The sequence below is a fragment of the Trichoplusia ni genome, chromosome 2 (genome assembly GCF_003590095.1).
Source record: "Trichoplusia ni isolate ovarian cell line Hi5 chromosome 2, tn1, whole genome shotgun sequence".
NCBI lineage: Eukaryota > Metazoa > Arthropoda > Insecta > Lepidoptera > Noctuidae > Trichoplusia > Trichoplusia ni.
The window spans coordinates 5134372-5145602 of record NC_039479.1 but is presented as its reverse complement, the minus strand read 5'-3'; the positions used below and the strand labels follow the sequence as shown (position 1 = coordinate 5145602).

Below are 11231 nucleotides of genomic sequence, written 5' to 3'. Positions count from 1 at the left end.
AGCCCCTTTCAACAACTTGTTAAAATTGTCACGATAAGAAAAGCCTTCAAGCTTAAACCAAAACCCAAACTTACAATCTGTAAAAAAAATGGTCATCCGATGAATTCCAGGTGCAAAGAACGACGGAAGCGATTCGAACGAACACGACCATGTATGCGTGGAGCTCGTGGGGCACCTGGAGCGCCTGCTCCAAGACCTGCGGAGGAGGAGTCGCCGTGCAGGAGCGACACTGCCTGCCCAGGGACCCTGCCAGGTGAGGAGAACTGTTGATCATCTTTCCATTATTTATTCCTTTCTTTTTATAAAAAAGAAATTCCCGCATTATGGAATGTAATCTTTGTGTCGCGGTGGCTTCCACGAACGTTCAAATAATATGCAAAAAGTAATATGGACAAGCATTCCCGGATCATGCAAGTACTTGTCCAACGCGGGGTTCGAACCCACGTTCAGTATCAACCACTCGGCTATTCTTGCACTCTTTCGAGAAATTGGCGACGGAAATGTCAAGACCATTACTCCTCTAGTTTTGATTAGATCAGTCGTAGCGCACACGACCCTATGGCTGATTTTTTAGTTAAACGGTCATCTATCTAATTCAATCATTGTATTTGGGTACACTGGTCCTTTTCTGATTAGAACCTTAAGTCCAATATATGTATACGTATATAAATAAAATAGTATTTGAATAACTTTTCATTAGTTAAATGACGCCGAAGACTATCGATGAAAGCAAATATCGTGAAGAAAACTAAACAGTAAAACTTGACTACTTCGAGAAAATACCTTTATGCTACAGATCTGTACTGGATCCGTTATAGGTCGATAGTATCACAAGTTACTGGCCCACTGATAGGAATAGAACTTTAAGTTACCAACAGACAACAAATCACGCTAATCTTTAACACATTTTGTCTGGAAAACCTTAAATTGTTTTCAAACAATGGTTCACAATTTTTTGTGGTTTGACAAGTATTTCCTTTTAGCACCATAATTCTCCCTGGGGCAATAAGAAATCAGTTCAAAATTTATATGCAGGAAAAAATTAAGTTGTACCAGAGGAGAGCATACAAGGTGTTGGGTGAAGGCATTCTGACCGATAGGAAAAGATCATCACCTACTAGTCGTTACCTAGCGACTGTCGTAAGATCTAGTCACATAATACGGGGTGCACGAAGCTAGAAATTGCGAGAGATGAATTGAAATTGTGAGAGAGGCCTTGGAGAAAAAGGCGAACACTGTGCCAAGTTAAATCTATAAAATACTCTCAAAACTACATTTTTTTTACAATCAAGTAAAAAAAACAAACAAAAGAACAAACCAATCCAATAGCAATAAAAAATACAAAAAAAACTCCTTTAATAAAGCAAAAACAGCTCTTATCCATAAACAAGCTATTAATGAAGAAGAACACATAACATCCTCTAAGTATCGATAAAATTCAAATAAATCTGTCGTTATTCTAATTTCTCAACGGACTTAAAAACCGTATACGTGTTTGACAATACAAAACAAACAATAGAATAAGTGAGGAAGATTAATGTGGTCAGTTTTTGTGCGTTTGTGTCTTAATTGTTTCATTATAGAGGATGTTATTAAGATAAGGTACCGTGTCATGAGTGTTTTAGGGATATAGATTTTTGGATCTAAATGTAAGATAAAAAAAGAGTTATGCGTTATTAATCGTAACAAGTAAATAGGTAATTTTAAATAATAAAAAAATATGGAATAGATAACATTTTATTTAAAGTTGAAAATAAAACGATATTAATAACTGTATGTGATTCTTTTCATGTCTGTTGGAATATAACAAATTTTAAAATCTATTAGGAAATATACCTAAAAAATATGTTTGGATAAAAGTGCACAAAAAAGAGACAACCCTATTGAGTCGCGGCATTGATCATAGATTACAATGATATCTAATGATAGGGCGCGTGATCGATAAAGGAGCGAGGGCTGCCCACCGCGGGAGAGCCTTACTCGCTGCGCCTGCGCCGACTGCGCACTGAAGGGCCGTACTAAGGGAACTCGATCGGAATTCATTGCTATAGATTGTGTTACGTAAGATTTAACATAGAAATTAATAAAAGTCAAATCTTTACTAATGTTTTAACTTGACATTTAATAACATCTCGTAGCTCGCAATTTTGAAATCAAACAAATATGACCAGTAACATAAGTAAGTAAACGTACGTAACGTAAGTAAACGTAAGTAAACCTACAGCTTTTAGTAAATAAACTTTTGGTAAATAAACTTCATGGGATATAGTTATTAGATTTAGTTAGACAAACTCTTATCACAAGAAGAATACATTAGATTTAAAAACATTTACGATGACGAACAATTAAAGATTTAAAAAACCAAATGAATACTATTTAATTGATTTATCACATCACTTTTCACTTTAAACTGTCATTGAATAAAAAAGCAACGAAATTCGTTCGAGAACAACTAGTAGCACACTGACAACGGTATCACCGGTTCACGACCAGCCTTTGTACGATAGATATCATAATTTACTTATTTTATGTTGTTATTATATTCCTTGAATGGACAGTACTTAGTTACTCAAAGCAGGAAGTAATTGCTTGTCTGTTCTCTCTTATCTGTTAAGTTTTATTTTTATGTCATAATAAATAGTTTTAGTGTTACAGTAACAGTTTTTTACGACTGTAACATTTTGTTCACACGTTTTTTCTGTCTAAATGTTACGAATTAAAAGGTTTTCTATGTTTCAAGAGCAGATTTAATGTAATAAATTTGATAAGTATATTTTTGGAATAGGTTGCATTATTTTTTTAGTTTCTTAAACAAATTCTATAGAGATTCGTTTATAATTTGTTTTTATATATATTTAGTTTTTGGTGAGCGCACATTATTTTTTTAATGTCAGAAATTTTAATGTTTTTTCTCGTTTTAGCCATCTATTCATACCCTTTCCGTATCCATCACTGAATTTCTAATGCTACGCAGTTCCACACATAGAATTTATTAACAAAAGCCAAAAGCCAAGTGCTTATCAATCAATTTGCTGACGACTCCTTCACTCAACAACGGGAACTATCCAACCAATTGCCTATGTATCAGACTTCATCAATCTTGTATGGGATCAGAACCTGTACTAGGATCTCATAAAGGAAATCTGTAGCTATTGTGTGAGCGAGAAAGTGGATCTCGGCGTCAATAGACGCCAAAGAGGTTTTATTGCCAGCCTGCGTTAAAAAGGCAAAATTCTATTAAAAAATTTGAAAAGTTGTTTCAAAAATGTTCTCACAGGAACATTAAATCGTTAAAAGACCTACCCTGACCGTAATCCAGTTTATACACTATCTATGCAACAAATTTCGTCCAAATCCGTTGAGTAGTTTTTGCATAAAAAAGTACCAGACATCCATCCATAGTTACACACTTTCTCATTTTTAATATCAATAGGATAGTGCCTTATATTGTCATCTCGCTTCCACATCCTCCACAATATTCCTTAAAGAAGTTTTAGTACAGGTACTGTCCTGTCGTCCCACATCATCGGCAAGTCATCAACCCATCGAATGTAATAGAGGATCAAACGGTACAGAGACAAACGATGCCCGTAACTAATGGGATATCGGTACGGCACTGGCACTCGCAAAACATATCGCTTCCTCAAGATCGGGAGATAAATCGGAATAGGAATGATAATGAAATACATTATGTGATGTCGAATCATTTGTTAAATGGTACTGTTATGGCGTAAACTGCAGGCTTAGTGCCAGTTCCTTTTCCTTTTTATGTTCTATAGGCAAAGTCTACACTCTACAGGAATGAAAATTATTCCGTTTTGCTTTTAAAAGTTTAATCCTTGTCACTCCTATAGTAAAAAGAAACGACGAATTGCGATTCCGATTCGTGGCACTGAGGGTCCGTTCAAGTATTCTCAACAATCACATTTCTCACAAAATAGTTCACTTTTCAACCAAATTTATTTTTCTTCTTCTCCTTTTACGCTCCTGCAGTAAGGAATTTAATACTTGTGTCGCAGGGGGTTTCACAAACATTCAAGTGGCATGCACAAATACACTCAGACTCACACAAACGCTTGTCCAACACGGGGATCGAAGCCGCGACACGTCGCGCTCCGTGGGTTTTGCGTGGTGACTTCAACCACTCGGCTGTCTGTGTACATTTATCTTTATTTTACTTTCGTTTTCTTATTTTCTACAGAAGTATATCATGATAAGCGATACCGGACCCTTAGTAATAGGGTACCGCTTTTAAGTACGGAACCGTAAAATTGATTGTTTCAACGTATGCTATAATTTAGTGTCAGATATTTTGCTATGGATCGCATGCTAGACTAGTAATGAGATTATTTAACTTTAAGACATTAAAGCTAAGCTATATAAAATTTAATAGTCTGGTTGTAAAGCTTGCATATAAACAAGATAATTGAACTGGTTCCAAGTGTGGATTTTACTAAATGACTTTATTTGTACATGCGAAAAGCTTTATGTGTTTTTATATCTATACTAATATATAAAGCTGAAGAGTTTGTTTGTTTGTTTGAACGCGCTAATCTCAGGAACTACTGGTCCAAATTGAAAAAATCTTTTTGTTTTGAATAGTCCATTCATCGAGGAAGGCTTTAGGCTATAAACCATCACTCATCACATCGCTGCAATGGAAAATGTGTTGAAGATACAATGGAAAATGTGAAAAAAACAGGGCAGGTATAAATCATAACTTATATCTTCTACCCACGGGGACGAAGTCGCGGGCAACAGCTAGTAAATACATAAAGTTTATTTATTGGAGGTCAAACGGCTCTTACTATTCAAACAATTCAAAAGATTAATTTCCAATACAAATTAATTCCAAAATATATTGTAATATATATAATAAGGATAAACAATTACAAAGATCTTCCGAACCTATTCAAATTTTAAAGAAAATAAAGGATTCTTCAATGTATTTGTTGCTTGCTGCTAAATAAACGAAGACATCGAAGCATCGATTGATCTACAATGTGCATATTCCTATTAAAATACGATCTAAAATCATTTAGTCTGACATTCGAAAGGAGAGCCCGAACAATCGTGGTGAATTGAATCAAAATATCAAGCACCAATACCGACATATCTACATATACTGTATACAGATATATATATTATATTGGAGTGTCGGTTTGTCATTTTGGAATGACCGTTTTTTAGTACAAGTATGTTACTGGTACATACACCAAAAACATTTTTAGTAAATTTGTATACCTGTTAGTTTGTTCCGGCTTATCTATCAAATGGCTGGACCGATTTTGACGTGACTTATAGTAACAAGTAGCTGGTGCAATAAGCAGTAATTTAAGCTACTTTTATTTTAGAAAAAATACAGAATGCTACTTTACAGAAACCAGAAACAGAAACTAGTACTACTATTTTGACAACCTCCGTGGTCGAGTGGCATACGCACCGGTTTCAAGGTGTCGCTAGCTCTGAGGGCCCGGGTTCGGGTTCGATCCCCGGTCGGGTCAATGTAAAAAATCACATTTCTACATTGTCTCGGGTCTGGGTGTTTGTGGTACCTTCGTTGTATCTGAATTCCATAACACAAGTGCTTTAGCAACTTACTTTGGGTTCAGAACAATATATGTGATGTTGTCCGCATTTATTAATTAACTAGTAAACAAATTATAATTTAAATTGGAATTTAAATTATAATAAATTTACTTAAATTTCACGCAGCCAAAGCCGCGGGTAAAGCTAGTTGAATCTATAAGCCAATGCCCAATACACGGTCGTAAATTTGAAGTGAGATGTGACGGTTATGAGTGCCGATTAGACACGTGAATTTCGTCTGCCCATCAGAGAACAATCGTGGCACAGATTATCTACACTTTCACATTAACCAGACAACCTGTTCCGCCGTGTTATTGCCTAGGCTTTAAGAATGCTAGTTTTAAAGTAAAGAATATTTAAAAAAGAAATTATAGGTGGAAGTGACGGAAAGAATAATAATTTTTAGGTCTCTTGTATTTTAATCATAAGTGTTCTCTCGTAAATGATTTAAGGACGAGTTCTATCACCGGTAGGACAAGCATTTGTTGTAATCCACGAAAGCTTGTCCTGAGTCTGGATGTTTGTGCATGTGACTTGAATGTGTGTGAAACCCGCGCGGCACAAGGATTAAATTCCTTAGCACGGGATTTGTTTTTTAAAATAAATACAAATACGAACAGCTCTCTTCTAAAGAGACACCTTGTGAATTTGCTGCTATAGATTTTATTAAATAAAAACGAAATCATAATTAGATAAAATATATTTATTTATTGGCACAAACATCTAAGGAAAGGGTCATTGTACAGCAATAGACTGAGATAAGTTGATTGATTCCGATACACAAACATGATTTTCATTCAATCAGTGTCAAAGTAATTTAATATTCTGTAACGTCTGTAACAGATAATTTATATTAAAATGAATCATAAAATTGTTAAAATATTATCCGCTGTACAAATTACCAATTTTAAGCTAATAAAATAAATCACTACCACCACTATCATATCTCAACAAACAGATCAGAATAAATGAATATGGCAGACATGTAAACAAACAGAAAAACAAGTGAACTTCACCTACTAATTGTGAGAACATTTAGGTCGCATCAATATTTGACGCGAACACATTGATATGGCCGAGCGAAGTCAAAGGCTAACAGAATGCTAAGCGACCCTGCTCTTCAAACATGCCAAATTAAGGCAATAGTCTGAGGGTCTACTACTATCTTTTAAAACAATACAGCAGACGTGCAAGAAGGACACCGCTATACAGAATATAGCGCTCTATTTCGCTTTGACATGCACGAGTGTTTTTGGAGATGACATGGTAGGCCTCCTATATGAGTCGAGATGGCCAAGTACTAATCGTTTTACATCGAGTGTGATTGACAGATGGCATAGGTTTGCTGATACATGATTTTAATTGTATTGTTTGACAGTGTAAACACAATGATTCTTGTTGGTGAGATGGTGAGAAAGTTTTAAATGAGAGAGAATTAAAATTTTGCCTGGATATTACCTAAATGTCAATTCACATGTTCGACTATACATAATATTGCTATGGTGGTTTTGCGTTTCTATGCTGGGATTTGTAGGAGGTACAGGTTCAATCCCAACGCAGTCAAAAACCATGTGATTTTCTTAATTATTATTACTCTAAGACGCTGAAAAAAAGTGTGAAGGAAAAAATCGTGAGGAAACCTGCATTCCAATTACTGGAATCTGTAATCGCTAATCCGCAGAGGGCTAGCGTGAACTTTTACCCAACTGTGGGATGTTTGTAGGCTCATATTATAAATCATATATTATCACATAATCGTGGAAAAGTGATTCCGAGTCAATGCACTATGTCTCAAACACAACATATTTCATCACATCTTCCAGTTTTTAATTTGAATCCCAGCACATTTTAAACAGATTTTGACATTCATCAAGATGACAAAATTTAAATCATTTGCTTTTGGTAACTATCCAATAGATACTGATTATATGTACGCACATAATATGATTTATAATATTTAATTAATTGCTAGGTGGTGTACCAGATGATGTATAATATTGCGACGTTTTAGCTTCACAGTCAAGGGCACAAATCACGTCAAGAAACGAAATATTTTATTAAAAAGAACGTCAATATTAGAGCCAATATTCAAAAACAGCTGTAAGTCCTTAGATTGAATAGAAAGCATTTAGGCCAACGCGATGTCGAATCAAATCTTCTCATGCTTGACTTAGATCAATGCTTTTAGTAGCAGTTGTAAAAGAAAGTCCGTTGCCTATGTGGAAGCAGGACAGCACAGAACAGTCCGTATAGCGCTGTCTCACTCAAACCACGAGCAGTTATACTTCAAAAGTCCGTAATTAGTGATCGGTCACGATTATTTTAGATACATATTTAATCAGCTAATAGACGCATATGCGAGACAAGTAAGAACATGTAACTTTCCAATTTGTTTTAACAATCGTTTACGAGCGGAACCGAAGTTGATGATCATGCACAGCGTCTGCGCATTCGGCAGTTATTCACTAAAATTCGAAACATCTCTCTATTATCATCTACGGTTTTATGAACATCATTGTAGGCACGATTATCTTGCACGTAAAGATTCATCATCATCATCATCAGCCCATATTCGTCCACGGCTGGACATAGGCCTCTCCAATTTAACGCTATTGAGATCCATCTTCGGCTGCTCGCATCCAGCTCCTGCCAGCCATCTTGCACAGATCATCGCTCCACCGCGCCTGAGGACGTCCTAGACTACGTTTTTGTCGAGACGTGGTCTCCACTGGAGAAATAAATAGTAACTCTGCAATAAATAATACCAAAGAAAGAGTTTTAATTCAGGAGTAAATTCTTGCTGTTGTTATTTTAATAACAATATCATATTCTTTAAAGTAGGCTAACATTTAATCGCATAGAACTTTCATTATCGGACATTATTTACACATTTAGATTACTAACATCATTGGAATTAGTCGGAATACTTCACAAATCAAAACATATGATAAACAATAAACATTCCTCGGTATCAGCTCAGAGTAAAACAAATGAGCGGCGCGGCGTGAACAACTAATTAAAACATATCATCAAAGAGAATATCAATATCTGAAGCAATTACTCGTAGGCGTAATGTAAGGCGAGGTGATTTCGTAATTTTAATTACTAGACAATATCGTGTGTGGCGCCCCGCCGCGGCCGGCCCGAGGACTAATGATGAACTGAAACAATGCGGTTTCATTATAACCCTGCGCGTGCCATCGTAGGCTGCGTGCTATTGAACAATAAGCATACTTTCTAAGACCGAACTGATAAAAGCTTTAAAAATCTAATCATCATTCCAATTTTAAGTGATCAAGTCCACAATTCAGAAGATATCCATCCTCAATTTTTCTATCGAAATAAATAAATGAAACGATAAAAACAATGTAGCAAACGACCTACCAAAACAATTGCCAAAACTGCACATGTACGAGCACAGCAAAAAATATAACAAGCTTCTGAACAGACAAAACCAACCTGTTTGAAATAGAAGCCAAATGATTATAGACGTTTCTGATTAACCTTTTATCTTAAGCGGAGATCAAAGTCATGATCTCACGATCGGCCATCAAATAAAACGGTAACTAAATAAGATGTGCGAACAGATACATGAAAGGAATTTAGGATGGGATAGACAAGAGACGAGTCCTGCCTCAATAAACTCATTAACATATTAATGTTAGCTCGTACCTATTAATATTTATAAACAGTCTGACGTCTGTACGTTCTTGTTTCATGAGGGTTATGTAATTAGAATCGAAATGGAGCGGATCTTGGATTATTACGCCAGGTTGCAGATTGTGCTATTTTTATAAGGAATGTTTTGCATGGAATGTTTACCATTAGATTCAGATTACATGATTTTTTATCTATTATGAACCTGCTCTAATATACCATTAACAGTATGCTTACGGACAGGTATTGGTGCTTTATTGCCAGATCTGTTTAATACTATGGCAATTTTGGGAAGACACAATTATGGACCCTGTTGGGCACAGCACATTTGTAGGAGATAGGAAGAACAAATTGGCACTTTATGTACTTTTGATAAATAAATAGACGTCTTAGGGACGTAATAAATAAACTACAACCAACTTACTTCTATCATGACAGCATCTACCACGACTAAGAAAAAAATACTGAAATATGAATTACAATTTCCAGATTACGCCGTAGCAGAAAGAGAAGGAAACTCGCCAGGAGTGTGGAGCATGCAAGACGAGCTCGCAACGTGATCCGCGCGCCGAACACCACGGGACCCGACTGTCCTGGGCTTGGACGGCGCTACCACGAGTGTAACACAGCGGTGAGTAAAGATGGCTTAGTAGCAGTCAATGACGGTGATAGAAGATTGATGAGATACTAAAAGATGCGACTACTTACTTAACGCTACCAAAAATGTAATTCAGCGCAGCAGTTTGCCTTGACTGCTAACTGAGGCTTTGCCTTACCTTTGTTTCTTCTAATGAGAAGCATTAAGAGAGGCCTGAGACCTAATTCCGCTATTAACAATGGCCGACGAATGAACAACAATTTTATTATATTTGACACTTCACATTTTTATAAGCATATATATTTGACACTAGTCGCATTCTTCTAATTCATTGTATTGACCGTGAGCGTTCCCCGTAATGAATTTCCAATTAATGATTTTTAATTTGTGTGTGAATGTAGCCTAAGTGTCCCAGTTCCTTGATCAATGTCATCTTGGTATATTTTACATCATATGCTTAGGTGAAAATACCTAATTTCATTCCAAAGGTTCACCTTCTGCTACCAGAAAGCAATCAATGATTCATCGATTGATGACTACTATTATACTGTATACTATCAGGGTAAGTTTCAACAGTCATTATCTGTTCGCCCCAGGCTGTTGGTACCGGTAACTACTGACTAATAAGCGAAAGGGCCGTGACGATACACAATGCTAAATAAATACAAATCATTGTTGAGGCGGCTCTCTTTCATTAAGGTCAATGACCAGTTCAACGTGTACTTATCAGTACTTATTAGTCATACGCAGAATTTGTATCGGGTTTGCAGCGGCTTGGCGGACGCGAGTTTAAGATTCTTCAAGTGACGTTGTCGCACATTTTGTTACAATCTCACAGTCAACTATCAAATACCTTGTTTCTTTTTTATTACGTTTCGTAACGAAAGGGTAAAAACGAAACCCTGTTTTGAGGCACCGATGTTTGACCAGCTGTCTATCACCAGGATGTATTTCATAAAGCCGTAGCTAGACTACTTAAATTATTTGTAGTTGATAGTGTAGAGATAATGTATTTGTAGTTGCCGCTAAAACAATCAATACAAAAAAAGAGATCAATGATAAGCAATATTAGGTAAATGATTCCGTTAATTTAAACCCTCAAATGTATTTGCCATCCACGTGTTTCTATTAAGCATAATTGTATGGAACCCTAAGCGTCACGAGTCCGGCTTTCAATTAACTAGTTTTAATATCATTTTATAGGATTGATATCTGAACTACACAAATGACAGTCCGTAAAAAAACACCCATTCATTACACCATTTTGTATGCCGACCTCATTGTGCTCCAGTGTTAATTATGAACCACTCTCTGATCTCAGTAAACCCTCACCATCCTCACCCATTTCTATCCAAAGTAACAGATTATAATGAGTGTATGTTACCCG

General features: G+C 36.0%; 1 protein-coding gene across 1 annotated transcript in view; it reads left to right on the top strand.

The window, feature by feature from the left end:
* Window positions 1-11231, top strand: part of LOC113504636 (thrombospondin type-1 domain-containing protein 4-like) — a 106029-nt gene that overhangs the window by 47288 nt on the left and 47510 nt on the right. The window contains exons 3-4 of the mRNA XM_026887052.1: window positions 111-253; window positions 9736-9877. Of these exons, the coding sequence (XP_026742853.1) occupies window positions 111-253; window positions 9736-9877 (285 nt within the window). The remainder of the gene's footprint in view (window positions 1-110; window positions 254-9735; window positions 9878-11231) is intronic.